Source organism: Trichomycterus rosablanca, chromosome 1 (assembly GCF_030014385.1).
Source record: "Trichomycterus rosablanca isolate fTriRos1 chromosome 1, fTriRos1.hap1, whole genome shotgun sequence".
Lineage (NCBI taxonomy): Eukaryota > Metazoa > Chordata > Actinopteri > Siluriformes > Trichomycteridae > Trichomycterus > Trichomycterus rosablanca.
In genome coordinates, this window is record NC_085988.1 from 39,101,611 (window position 1) to 39,116,825 (window position 15,215).

At 37.4% G+C, this 15,215-nt stretch overlaps 1 protein-coding gene across 6 annotated transcripts in view; it reads left to right on the forward strand.

Annotated features, from left to right (window-relative positions):
- Positions 1 to 3,805: 3,805 nt before the first annotated feature.
- The window catches only part of wwox (WW domain containing oxidoreductase), a 354,592-nt gene continuing 343,182 nt past the window's right edge, over positions 3,806 to 15,215 (forward strand). For all 6 annotated transcript variants that reach the window (XM_062992800.1, XM_062992777.1, XM_062992792.1 and 3 more), the window contains exons 1-4: positions 3,806 to 3,955; positions 4,260 to 4,324; positions 9,542 to 9,599; positions 10,696 to 10,865. In XM_062992800.1, coding sequence (XP_062848870.1) covers positions 3,849 to 3,955; positions 4,260 to 4,324; positions 9,542 to 9,599; positions 10,696 to 10,865 — 400 coding nt within the window. In that variant the 5' untranslated portion in view covers positions 3,806 to 3,848. The remainder of the gene's footprint in view (positions 3,956 to 4,259; positions 4,325 to 9,541; positions 9,600 to 10,695; positions 10,866 to 15,215) is intronic.

Sequence of the window (15,215 nt, forward strand, 5' to 3'; positions counted from 1 at the left end):
CACGTCTTTTTCTTAACAACGGGACTTTGCAAGGAGATCTTGCTGGTAAATTGGCTTCACTTAATCATCTTCTGTACTTACTGGTAACTTCAGATGTTCCTTGATCTTTCTGGAGGTGATCATTGGCTGAGTATTTGTCATTTTGGCTATTCTTCGATCCTTTCGAACAGTAGTTCCACGCTTCCTTCTGCGTCTTTCAGGTGTTGGTTGTCACTTCAAGGCATTTGAGATCATTTTAGCTGAGCAGCCTATCATTTGCTGCACTTCTCTGTATGTTTTTTCCTCTACAATCAACTTTTTAATAAAAGTACGCTGTTCATCAGAACAATGTCTGGAACAACCCATTTTACCCAGTATTTCAGAAGGAAACGCGCTATGACCAACCTGTGCAACATTTGGCCCCCTCCTACCTTAAATAAGGACCAAAACTGACACCCGTTCTTCTGCAGAATTAATGACTTCACCAATTAAACACCTCACTGCTATTATTTTGAACAACCCACTTTCAATTAATGCTTCGATTACTCAGAATGAGTGGCATGCATGTCCTAATTGTTGGGTTTGTTTTGTTTTCATTACTCTACTACACTTGCAAGTAAATTTTTTGCTATGTAGAAATATCACTTCTACTAAAAACAGTGATTTATCAGGTTAATGGTGTTGGACTGCTATTTTTTTTGAACACCACTGTATAACAAGTTCACTTCACTGTGCTATGTCTACAGCTATGCTATTTAAAGTCATTGCAGTGATTAAAACAAATCACCAACTGACTTGGTGTTTTATTACTATCCACATGTGTGGTTTGATAGTGTTGATAAACATTTTTGTAAAATGAGTTTTCATTTGTCTACTAATCTGAAATACTTGACATTCCTTCAACTTTATTTTAATGTAAAGATATCTTGATGTTTGGGTCGGACCAGAGTTGCATTTATTTTAGTCATGTGCCCTAGGAATTTTTTGTAGTTACAGTAAAATATTAGCAGCTATTAATATTATTATTATTAGTAGTAGTATTGTTATCATTATTATTACTATATTTCTGTCTTAAGAGCTGAGACATGTTGGTTCTCTCAAGGGTCGGCTGTAAGCCAGTTAATAGCTACCTAAAATATTATTATTATATTAACAACATTTATATAATAATTATTTTAACGCTGTAAAGCTCATTTAAAATCTATCATACATGAATAAATTCATTTAAATCTGATGAGAAGGGTGGCTTTGACAGTTCAAATCTAATTAAAAGTGGCTTTGGTTCAAGGTCATGAATTCCTGCCATATTAACATCTGAATGGAACAATGGCCTAACAAAGCTAGCGAGGGGAATATGTATATTTATGATTGTTTACATTATTATTTGTGTGTGTGTGTGTGTGGGGGGGGGGGGTGCAGGGAGGGGGGGGGGGGGTTTGAGCATATCTTAATATATTCATCAGTGGCGGCTCCTGCCAAATCTCTCAGGGGGGGCAATTGTTGCGATGATGGCCAAGGTGACCCGTTCAATGGGTAAATTAAGGCTTAAATATTTAACATCTTAAGTCATCTGTCAGTTTGCCCTCACAAATAACTTTGACGTTTCGTATTAAACTGATACGGGATGCGCTTTGTTCCGTATTTTTAGCAATGGGAGAGAAACGCTGCAGATTAGACTGTTCAATACTAGAGCTGGGCGGTTCCTGAATCACCCGGGTTAATGATTCGAATCTTTGTTCTGAATCAGGATTCACGAGTACGAAATCACAGCCCCCATGGTAATTTTAAACCCTTGACCCATTAATATACCCATCTGATTGGTAGGTGAGTCCACCCCCCTCTCCCGCATGGTCAAGATTTCACTTAAAAAAAGTGTCAACTTGTCACTGACAGATGAAGTGTGAGGTGCAAAGAGAATTAAGAGAGAAGGATTTATTTACAGAAGATGAGTGCATGGAAGACAAGTGATATTTGGATGCATTTTAATGCAATAAATCAATCGCAATCAAGATGTCAGTACAAGTGACTCAACTGACTCAAGTGACCCAAGTGAATCGGATCACATTACTGAGTGACTCAGATTAACCCGAGTCCATAAAATGAACCGAATTTACCACCACTATAAATACTTCACTGTTTGAGTAGCGCAGTGGGCAGAGCGCATCACACACGTTCTTCTGCCCTAGGTTCGAATCCAGCTTAGGGCAAAACTAAAGTAACACAAGCAGGGCCGGCGCTATGGGGGCGCTGGGGTGGGCATTGCCCCAACCCTCCCCCAATTTTCTTACTGCCCCCTAAGCAACGCAGTCCAGAACCGGGCTGCATGTCGGTGTGAAGATGGATGTAAAAATGTTGTTTTCACTATTGAGAAAAATTTTTACATGATGTTCTTTATGCATGTTCTTTTACCTAAAATATGGTTCTGATTTATCATTAAAGAATGAAAACATCCCATAGAGCCCCATTCATTTTCACTACTTATCAAGCATTTTTAGCTGTTTGTTGCTTTGTTTTAAAAAAATAATGAATTTGATGTCATTAATATACTTAATACTGTTATTGTTTAGCATTTGCTCAGCACTAAATGTTACATGTTTATCTTAATTAATAGGTATAACTAAATTTAGCTTAGTCAGCTAAGCTAAATTATTGACACTAGAGTCTTTTCACCTAAAATTGATTAATTAAAAGTTGATTAATCAAGAGTCTTGTTACAGAAATGATAATAAAACATCAGAGCCATAATAAATCATGCTACTTTTACTTTCATTCTTAAGTACATTTGAAGGTAAATTTAGTTTAGTACTTTAGTGGAGGTAAAGAGTATTTTTACTTTTACTACTACTTTTACTGGAGTAATATGTTACCTTGGATATCTCTACTTTAACTCAACTACATGGTTTGTGTACCTTGTCCACCACTTACATTAGACAAAATGAACTAGTGCATATTAATTATGAATTAATTCATGTATTACATGTAGGAATAAATTATTACTTACTCATGAAATAAGAGATGAATTAATGCTATTTCATGTACCTGCACTATAATGTTAAAGGTACGGTAGTGTGTTTATGAATCTGTTCATTCAGTGCAGGTAAACCTTATGAATCCAGCCACATGGCTTAGTGTTTAACCAAAATAATTATTATTATGAATCCTCGGGAAAGTGAAGGGAGATTAGTTTATGTAAAAAACAAAACATAAAAAACTGTCTAATCTCTGTACTGTATATTGTCTCTACTACTTAATGATATGGCATTATGTAATGTATGCTAATATAATGTACTGTGTGTTAACAAGAACGACCTATTAAGTCATTATAAACATCAATCTTCCACTTCATATACCAAATTGATATTAAAGCAGATGCAGTAAATGTAAAGGCAGGTGAAAATACCCAGAAATTGTACAAATGTTTATTATTTAATGTTTAATATGTCATTTACTGCTGCCTGTCCCATATGAGAACATGACAGCGCCGGGTTTGTTTGGAACTATTGGAGGGTTACATGAACCACGTGACCGCGTGGCGGCGAGATCAAGAAGTGTCGCAACTCTCTCTATCTACGGCTCTGGGTTGTACTAAGCATACCGAATGGTACATAAACATCACATAAATTATGTTTCCAAATAATGTGAGCTGATATTTTTTTTAAATAAACGTCAGAAAACAAACGAATATTTTTCAGGAAAATTGACGGATTAACGAAACTCATTTAATCGTTCGCTGCCTACATATCCCAGAGATCATTTCGGTCTACGTCACTCGTGTTGTTGCGGAAACGTTGAACGCTTAAATCGTGCACTGCGCTGTAAACACAGTTAGAAATCAAGCTCAGTTCAGTAGTGTAAAGTTCTGAAGCACAATGGCGGCTCTGAAGTACGCAGGAATGGATGATACTGACAGCGAGGATGAACTTCCACCCGGCTGGGAGGAGAGATCTACTAAGGATGGCTGGGTTTATTATGCTAAGTGAGTTTATTCCTGTTTGAACTTAGCTGACATGCTGTATTAACACTTTCACCCTTGTACACGTGCACTGTGGTTGTCTTTAACACACACTGACATCATGTCCTTCTCCAGCTGACTGATAGAATACATGCATGCATGCACAATGTACAGCTTCCTGCAGCTTCCTGCAGCATGACTCTTTGGAAAACCAGTAGCATTAACTACAACGCTGACTGAGACCCCGGGTCATTTACTTTAATCTGTTATTGCAAAACAGGTGAACACTCTTGTACAATAACTTCATCAATGTTTCTTTGTGTGACAGTCACGAGGAGATGAAGACGCAGTGGGAGCATCCTAAAACAGGAAAGAAGAAGCGCTGTGCTGGAGGTCTCTACACATACATCATTCCAATAGATCAGACAACACTTTCTAAATGCTGAGCAATTAGTACAATTGTAACCAGTCAATACTAAATGTTTCTCAAGTCATTCACCACATAACTGAAGTATTTAAGTCAACAAATCTAATCAAATCTAGCAAGAAGGTTCTGGGTTCGTTTCCCAGATGGAGTGGTCCGGGTCCTTTCTGTTTGGAATTTGCATGTTCTCCCCGTGTCTGTGTGGGTTTCCTCCGGAAGCTCCGGTTTCCTCCCACAGTCCAAACACATGCAAGTGCGGTTGGAGAATTGGAGACACTAAGTTGTCCGTGACTGTGTTCGCCATTAAACTTGAAATCTTGTGTGAATCTTGTGTAACCAATAACGATCCGTCCTGTCATGAATTTGTAAAATTGTCACCAGTCAATACTAAACGTTTCTCAAGTCCTTCACCATAAAACTAAAGTATCTTAAGTCAATAAATCACATGAATTATCTTCAACTTAATAAATGCATATATTGCACCATTAGTACCTGCTTTATAATGAAACAACATTTGTTCAATTCCAGAGTGATTCTTAAAATGTCCAGTGGTGTGACTTTGCACATGTATGTTTTCCCATGCCATAGTAGGTTAACACTGACCCTGTTTATTCTGTGGGCTTTTGCTGCATTGGCAAAACTGCTAACTAAGATTTACATAATATGTGAACTCTGCATGTTCAAGCTGCACAGTGGGAAATCATGGACACCTTCATTGGAGTTTGTATTTAGTTTTTTTTCTGTTCCTGACCCAAAAACTCTTTAGAAGAGTTGCATTCCACATGTTAGAAACATAATGAATTATGAATTAATTAATCATTCTGATCATTTTTATATGACATCATCTATTTAATACAGGGTTTAGGAGACTGAAGTAGCTAAAGTACATTAAAATTATTTATTTTTTTTGCTTTTTGACATGTCAGAGTTTTGAACTTTAGCATGACCTATGCAGACCCCATGTTTGTTTTGTTTGGATTTTACAATCTCTCACAGCCCACTGTTAGCCAGTAGTGAAGCACCGGCACTGTGGCTTAGTGGGTAGCACCATGGCTGGATTACTGACCGGGCCAGTGGGGCCAGCGCCAAGGGGCCCTTGAGGTCAGGGGGCCCCGGGGGGGCCCTGGCCCAAAACATTTTGCGATGCCTATCAACATTTATGATACAATATATTTTTATTTCCGAGGGCCCTCCATTTTAAGGATCCTCTGACTATTAGGGACTTTGACCCCAGGGCCTCTTGGGGGCCCTAGCCATGCTTTTGGGGCCCCTAGCCATGCTTTTGGGGGCCCTAGCCATGCTTTTGGGCCCTAGCCATGCTTGACTTTCTAGGGACCTACAAATTGCCAGGCAAGCTACCATATTTCATAACAGACGTTTTGTTGCAAATATGCGATTCAGGCCCTTACTTAATGTTTCTGAATTTGTATTGTTTCAAAATTATTATGTTCAATTTCTCTTAAGCGCAGAGACACAAATTAATTTAGCAATTTAGCAATTATTTAAATTTAAGACAAGCAATTTCAAGCAGTTTGAATGCATACACACACTTAACTGAGCTATTTGATGTTCTTTTCATGCCTGACAATATGTCCAACAGTGAGCTCACTTTAAAGGCTAACTCACTCGCTGCAGCATATCCTTCAGATCTGAACATGAACCTGGCAGATGAATTGAGACAATACAAATCATTCATAACAGAAAAAGAAAAATGTCCTAGAAAAATGCTCAAAACCATGATAAATTTGAATTTACAGTCAACCTTTCCAAATGTCTACATAGCACTTAGACTTTTTTTGACTGTGCCTATCACAAATTGTGAAGGGGAGCGTTCATTCTCCAAACTGGCTCGTATTAAGAATGAACTCAGGATTAGGATGCGCCAAAACCGCCTGAACTCACTGTCACTTCTGGCCATTGAATCAGATTTGGTCAGACAGCTTAATTTTGATGAATTAGTGGATGACTTTGCAAGAAAGAAGAGTAGAAAGAAACTTATATCAAATAGATTTTTGTGTTAGGGTTAGTTATTGACAGGTTGTTTAATGTATTAATTTATTTATGTTTTTGGAGGGGGGGGCAGTTGCCCAGGGGCCCAGACTATCCTTAATCCTTGGGTAGCACTGTCGCCTTACAGCAAGAAGGTCTTGGGTTCGATTCCCAGGTGGAGTGGTCTGGGACCTTTCTGTGTGGAGTTTTCATGTTCTCCCCGTGCCTATGTGGGTTTCTTATGGGAGCTCCAGTTTCCTCCCACGGTCCAAACACATGCAAGTGAGGTGAATTGGAGATTCAAAATTGTCCATGACTGTGTTTAACATTAAACTTAAACTGACGAATCTTGTGTAACGAGTAATTACCTGTCCTGTCATGAATGTAACCAAAGTGTGTCAAGATGCCGTATTGGACACACCACACTCACTAATAACTACCTGCTAAAGCGAGGCCAGGCTCCCACTTGCCCCCTCCGTGGAGCAAGAACCTTTGTTAAACACATGCATGCCAAAAAATGAATAACTCCAGAACAAGATTTCACAATACAAACATCTACAAATAAATCTTCACCTTAATCCCCCCCCAAAAAATTCTGCTTAAGTTCTTAGAAGAAATAGGATTTAAAAACTTAAACAACACCCTAATCCCTATAAAGTCTTTTCATGAATTCCTATAAAGAAACATATTGACCCCCACTTTGGCTTTTTACAGATGGAACCTTTTATTCAGCTGTGATAATAGCCATAATAGCTGACATGGCTTTAAAATCAAACAAACAAAACAATCCAAATTGTGTAAAACATGACATTGAAATCCAAATTAAATAAAATAAAAAAAGATTTATTATGCAAAAATGTGATGACTGCACTTAAATACATTTATTGCATGGTTGCACTAGCAAGAAGTTCAGTGAGTCCTTAAGGTGTAACCTTTTACTTTGATTACATTTACACACATATACACATTTTAGTCAGGTATATTTCAGATTGAGTGGTTCCATATTAGCTGAGCTTTATATTTGAAGCTTATTATTAATTCTGTCAGGGTGTGTGTAAATAACTCTGAATAAGTGTCTCTTTCTGTTAGTTTCTAAAAAAGAGAGGTGACACTGATTTACTACAAGACCAAACTAAATAAAAAATACAGTTGTTATGCATTTTGTGTAACTAAATACACTTTGTTGGCTATAACATCCCATACTTTGTTGGAAAGGCATTCCACAAGATTTAGTATAGATATACAGTGGGGTCAAAAAGTATTTAGTCAGCCACTGATTGTGCAAGTTCTCCTACTTAGAAAGATGAGAGAGGTCTGTAATTTTCATCATAGCTACACTTCAACTATGAGAGACAAAATGAGAAAAAAAAAATCCAGGAAATCACATTGTAGGATTTTTAAAGAATTTATTTGTAAATTATGGTGGAAAATAAGTATTTGGTTAATAACAAAAGTTCAACTCAATACTTTGTAACATAACCTTTGTTGGCAATGACAGAGGTCAAACGTTTCCTGTAAGTCTTCACCAGGTTTGCACACACTGTAGCTGGTATTTTGGCCCATTCCTCCATGCAGATCTCCTCTAGAGCAGTGATGTTTTGGGGCTGTCGCTGGGCAACACGGACTCCACAAATTTTCTATGAGGTTGAGGTCTGGAGACTGGCTAGGCCACTCCAGGACCTTGAAATGCTTTTTACGGAGCCACTCCTTCGTTGCCCGAGCGGTGTGTTTGGGATCATTGTCATGCTGGAAGACCCAGCCACGTTCCATCTTCAATGCTCTCACTGATGGAAGGAGGTTTTGGCTTAAAATCTCACGATACATGGCCCCGTTCATTCTTCCCTTAACACGGATCAGTCGCCCTGTCCCCTTTGCAGAAAAACAGCCCCAAAGCATGATGTTTCCACCCCCATGCTTCACAGTAGGTATGGTGTTCTTGGGTTCTTCTTCTTCCTCCAAACACGACGAGTTGAGTTTTTACCAAAAAGTTCAATTTTGGTTTCATCTGACCACATGATATTCTCCCAATCCTCTTCTGGATCATCCATATGCTCTCTGGCAAACTTCAGACGGGCCTGGACATGTACTGGCTTAAGCAGGGGGGCACGCCTGGCACTGCAGGATTTGAGTCCCTCTCGGCGTAGTGTGTTACTGATGGTAGCCTTTGTTACTTTGCTCACCGTTATCTTGATCTTTTTGACCCCACGGGATGAGATCTTGACCCCAAGGAAGATTATCAATGGTCTTGTATGTCTTCCATTTTCTTACAATTGCTCCCACAGTTGATTTATTCACAACCTGCTTGCCTATTGTAGATTCACTCTTCCCAGCCTGGTGCAGGTCTACAATTTTCTTCCTGGTGTCCTTCGACAGCTCTTTGGTCTTAGCCATGGTTGACTGTTTGAGGCTGTGGACAGGTGTCTTTTATACAGATAACGAGGTCAAACAGGTGTCATTAATACAGGTAACGAGTGGAGGACAGAAAAGCTTCTTAAAGAAGAAGTTACAGGTCTGTGAGAGCCAGAAATCTTGCTTGTTTGTTATTGACCAAATACTTATTTCCCACCATAATTTACAGATAAATTCTTTAAAAATCCTACAATGTGATTTCCTGGATTTGTTTTTCACATTTTGTCTCTCATAGTTGAAGTGTACCTATGATGAAAATTACAGACCTCTCTCATCTTTCTAAGTAGGAGAACTTGCACAATCAGTGGCTGACTAAATACTTTTTGGCCCCACTGTAGATATAGATTTAGAAATAGGAAATTTGCCTTTTCAGTCAAAAGAGGATTTGTGAGGTCAGGCAGTGATATTGGCTTGCAATTGATAGATATTCATTGGGATTCAGGTCAGGGTTCTGTTCAGGCCTCCTGAGTTCCTTGACATCCAACTTGTCTGCATAGATATTGCTTTGTGCACAGGGTCACAGTAATGAGTAAAGGGTCTTTCCCAAACCATTGGAAGCATATGAATTATATTATATAATTAATTGTATACACACTGCTGAACTTTTTGTAATTTTGTACAGTGGCAATATGCTTTTGGTCATATAATGTGCATTACTGAAAATAAATTAATATCCAGCAGGTTCATTGTAATATTCAGTTTCTGTTGCAAGAAATTTCCTGACTTAATTAAGGTAATGTTTGAGTTTACTTTTTACTTATGAATGCTGTTTTTTTTTTTTTTTTCAGATTTGCCATATGGGTGGGAACAAGAGACTGATGACAAGGGTCAGATCTTTTATGTTGAGTAAGTTTTATTTTTTCCCTCCCACCATGGCTATGTATAATGGTCAGCAGCAATATTTGTTGTCTTAATTGTTCAAGTTCCCTGCATTAGATATGTTGCACAAGAAACTTACAAAAAGATCCTTGAAGGGTTTGAAGATGTCTCACTAAAATGCAGCATGGTGGCACTTTTGCAGCAACATAGCTCCTAAGGACCTGGGTTTGACCACTCTAGCCAATCTACTGGGGAAACCCCTGAGTATCCAGTATTGGCTGCTCTGGATTTCCTTTTAGGTTTCAGTAAGTGAGTGAAGGACCGGAATGACATGGATAGTGGTAATATATGAATGAACTGATTTCTGTTCATCATGCCTAATGCACTCACAAGCACTTTTCCATTGCAATTGCTGAGCAACATACACAATACCCACACTGGTCAAGGATGCCCGCAGTTTAGTACATGCCTCCCCAACACTCGTCACCAGCTGCTTTTTTTACTGGAATGTGGCAAATTTGGTCAATTTTGACCCCTTAACCAGACAGCATAAGGTGACTCCCATTCGGGCCTTACCACCAGCCCTTTCCATGGCACAGCTGGCCTATGGCACAGCTGAGGACCTGGGTCCACAGCAGTGGTGGACTAACCATTAGATTGCTTTGCCTCCTGAATGCATATTCATTCATCTTCATTAAATGTTTTATTGTAATTAGTAAAGGGTCCAGCATCACTTTGAAACACTAGGCGCATGAAAATAAAATACTACTTCTTAATAATGATTTGTGTGGTTTTAGTAAACAGTATTAAGCAATTTTATGTACCAGTCTTCAAAAGAGCTAAATTAATGTAACCTTAGTAATCTTTAATCATATTACTTTGAGCTAAAATATGTAAGAATAAAGTTATGCCACTGCAAACTTAAATGACTAATTTTACCTGGTGGTCTCAGTATACATTAAATAACTCTTTACTTCATTTTTCTAAATTGTTTATTATTGCATCCAGGCAACACTATGGTTTGTTTTCGGCTTATTTGTTAACGTGACAGAAGTGATCTGATGACCAGGCGTTATTCTTTGACTTAATTTGTTCATTACTGTTTTTTGATTCTGTCTTTTAGCCACATCAATAAGAGGAAGACATACTTTGACCCCAGACAGGCATTCACCATAGAGGATGTACAGGTGAAGCCTAAACGCTATGACGGCAACACTGCAGCTCTGGAAGTCTTACAGGGTTGCGACCTTTCCGATAAGGTTATTGTCATCACAGGAGGAAATTCTGGTATTGGTGAGTGTTACCTTTGAGGATATAATTAACTGTTTTAAAGTTAAAGGGATTTTGCAGCTTTTCTATTTCTTAGACTAATTGTAACACATACAGAGTTATGCAATAATGTAACCCTGTTTAAGGCACAATTACTGTTTATTTGCTTACTGAACATATTGGGAAAAAAACATACAATGGGGCATTTGCTAAATGTGTCACATTTATTTGTTTTGTTTATACAGTTGCAAAGGAAATCAGGATTTATAAGTCAAAGTTTTTTTTTAAGACCTAGATATACTGTAGCTTCAAATAAGGTTTTTCAGTTTAATAAAACAGCAAATGAACAAATGAAAGAAACTCCTGCATAATACTGGTGATCTTAATACCCTCTGCTAACATGTATGATTCAATTTTGGGTACAATATGATTAAACCATTAGGAAGTTGAACAGTGCCTAATTTGCTTCAGCTGTGTGCTATGCATTTGCTTCTTCAAATGTGTTTTATAAACACCAGCCAGAGATTCAAATGTTCAAGGTGTGTTGCAATCATGCTGAAAACTAAGGAGCTGTCACAAAGCTGAGAGGAGATCATTTCTTTGCACCAAAATGGCAATAAGTCTAAGGTTTCTAAGACCTTGAACATTCCTAGACACCAAATTTAGAACATTGTTTGCAAGTTTTACATTTATGGTGCAGCAGCAAACCTGCCTGACTGTAGAAGAGATCTCAAAATGTTGTCTAGAAGCTTTAGCAGTCTAATCAGAACAATTAAGAAAAAACTTGTGTTAGTGCAAAATGCTTACAGGATGACTTACAGGAACTCCCATAGAAAAGACTTTTTACACTTTTTATTGTGTTTCTATAATTGCAGTTTTTACCCATCAGTCTACACTTAATCACCTGTAATGTTGGAGTGATTACGTGTTTTTAGAGTTTTTTGAAAATGGTTAAACATTAAAAACTGAAAGTTTTTTATTGACCAAAGTATTTAGACCCTTTATTAAAATACCTTAGAATCCCATTTGGCATTAATTGTAGCTGCAGGTCTTCTTTGTAAAGTCTTTGCAAGTTTTGCACACCTAGATTTGCACAGTTTTTAATGGCAGATTTTCTCTTGGTCCTTCAGATTGGATGGTGAGCATTTGTGTGGTACCATCTTTAGGCTGCTGCACAGATGTTCAATTGGGGTCAAGTATGAGCTTTACCTGGGCCAAGGACATTCAGGAACTTTTTTAGCTGTATTAACCAACTTTCTTTGGTTGTCAGTACAGTATAGTCCACATATTCTTGATTGTGTTGAGATCAGGAGTTTAGACAGACCAGCTGACCAAAAGCTTAAATTTAGTCTTATTTTTGCTGTATCAAAAATCAGGTTATTGTCCTTTTGGAACACTCAGTTGTGCCCCAGGATCTAACCTTCTAGATCAGGGGTGTCAAACTCATTTTCACCGAGGGCCACATCAGCATTATGGTGGCCCTCAAAGGGCCGATTGTAACGTATCCTGCTGTGATTGCAGTCACATTGTTTTTCTTGGAGGCTGAATTCTGCATTTATATTGTTCTACTTTACCACAGACACGGCCTCATAACACAAGAGACGCACCGGTTTCTCTTCCTGAAGCACAAACTTGTTTTCACTTTCATTAAATTTCCTCCTCATGCTTAATTTTCTTAATTATCGTTTTGTACATTTTAGGATCATGTGTAAATATGTGTAACATCATCTACTGGCAGGATGTGTCACTTTGCAGGTCACAAAATCAGCCTGCATTTTGAAAGAGGCAGTTTATTTAGGATTTTACAGTGTATTTTTAAGACAATCATTCTGCGCTCACTAATAGTTTATCCCCCTTTCTCAGCTAGACAGACAGACAGACAGACAGACAGACAGACAGACAGACAGACAGACAGACAGACAGACAGACAGACAGACAGACAGACAGACAGACAGCTCCCTTCAGAATACAGTCGGTTTATTTGCTCCCCAGCTGTGTGTATCAAAATGAAGTAAAAATACAAACAATAAAAACAATAAAGAACTTAATACAGTAAAAGCACACAGCTGTAGTCAAGTGTTACATCTGGTACAATATGAGATTTAACCAAACGTAAAATAACGAGTTAAAATTGTGTGTAAAGATACTAATTGCTATAGTAACGGTAACAACAGTATTTAATTACGGTAAATTTGTAACTAAAACGCTGTGATATACTCACTAAACATTTACTAACAACTGAGAATATAAACGCCACTACTTACAGACGATGCTTGCAATATATATTGCAATATAATTATTTGTATTTATTTATTATTGTTTACATTACTGACTGCGCTACCCCGCATTCTTTTGTCGTAAAAGTCACATGGTTTCTTAGCGAAGGTTAAAGTTAGTTGCCATGACTACGATGTCGCGTTGTCTCTTAAAGGCGCAGGAGCGCATTAAATTATAAGCGCGTCTCTGTAACGACTCGAACCATCACAACAATCATACAGTCGTTTAAGCTCTCGCGGGCCGGATCAAATGACACGGCGGGCCGGATCTGGCCCGCGGGCCTTGAGTTTGACACCCCTGTTCTAGATGATTGTTTAAGGATGTGCTGACATATCTTAAAGATATGTCTGTCTTTTTTATTATTTAATCAATTAATTGAAAAGCACTACTAAAGTTTTGTTAGGTTTAAATGCCTTACCTTTTTTCTCTGTAAACACACTTCTGGTCATTGTGGCCAAACAACGTTAGTTTCATTTCCCCACACAAACCTTAGTTGAACTTTAAGGTGTCACTTGTGGAGCAGAGGCTTTGTTCATCAACTGTGGCATATTATGATTTTAAGCTTGCTTTACTGTAGGGGTTGAAAAGTTTATCAGCTTTTATTTCATGGCAGACCTTTTTTGTGGTACTTTGACAGTGTGTAGACAGTTCTTGGATGACGAAGGCATTGAGGCCATTTACTGGCCCTCACATACCCGAGACTTAAATCCGATTGAGAACCTCATGGATGTTGTCGGGAGTGCATAGAGGCACATGGGGACCATATACACTGCTGGGTCACATTACGAGTTGCTGCGATAAAATTCACACAAAGTGGATCACACAAAGTTTTTGGGTGAGTCCAAGCCTCAGTGGGTTGATGATTTTGGTTTCCAATGATGTTACATCATTTTGTTTTCGAGAATTAACTTAATTTCTAGCAGCAAAGATTTTCAATTTAAATCTTTCATTCATGGAATTTGATTTAAGTGCTTTTTTTTTTTAATTTTTTGAGCAGTGTAGATTTTACGTGTAAAACAATTAAACTGTCTATTTTTAATTATATAAATCATTTCTACATCATATATCCGTTCTAATTATTCACATTCACGTGAGATTCTGCAGCACCCCTAGATGAACACGGCAGCTCAGGATGCTTGGACACCTATTTAGGGAAACCCTGCTATACTGTACTGTAACACAGAAGCATGACACGAGCAGGGAAGAAATAAAATTACTGTAGACATGTTAACTGTCAGAACACACAGTCATTATAACATGATCCCCTCGGAATTACACATGCTTTCATATGGGTGTTGGGTTATAAAATCATACACAAATATTTTCTCTATTGATTTTGAATCTGAATCTGTAACTACTTTCTAAATTGCATATACGCTGGCTTGCTTTTTCTACAGGCTTTTTTATAATACACTACTATAAAATCAATACAATTACATTAAGGTTTAAATAAAACATACAGGCACAGTTTTGTACATTTTGGATGCAGAAAATGCAGCAAGTTCTGTAATGAAATGTCTATTGATTTCTGCACCAAAAAGAGCTTTATGACTATTTTAATTATTTTGTTGAAAAGATTGTTGTTTTTCTATATCTTATTTTTTAATAACTTATAAACTGACTTAATGATCATGATTAGGCGTATTACAAAGCTGCACAAGCTAATAGCTTGTTTTATTAGAGTATTACTATTTCTCAGCCAGTAGAGGGTAGTGGTGCTCCTTCTACTACACATGAAGTAAAAAGTCCTTATTCACCGCAATGAAGCTGCAATTTAGGAGTTCTTAGTAAAGCGTTTTAATTGAGAATTAAAATATAAAAGCAATTTCAGATATTTTTTTGGATGCTGAAATTAATAATAATAATAATAATAATAATAATAATAATAATAATAATAATAATAATAATAATAATAATAATAATAATAATAATAATAATTAATAATAATAATAATAATAATAAGTGCTTCTTATTAATTGCAATATAAATATCATTTCTCCTCCAGTTCCCATTTAACTGGTCAAACAGAGTTTTTGAGTATGTACAATTATGTACAATTATTTGCCAGCATTTAAAGAAATACTGATGCACCTACAT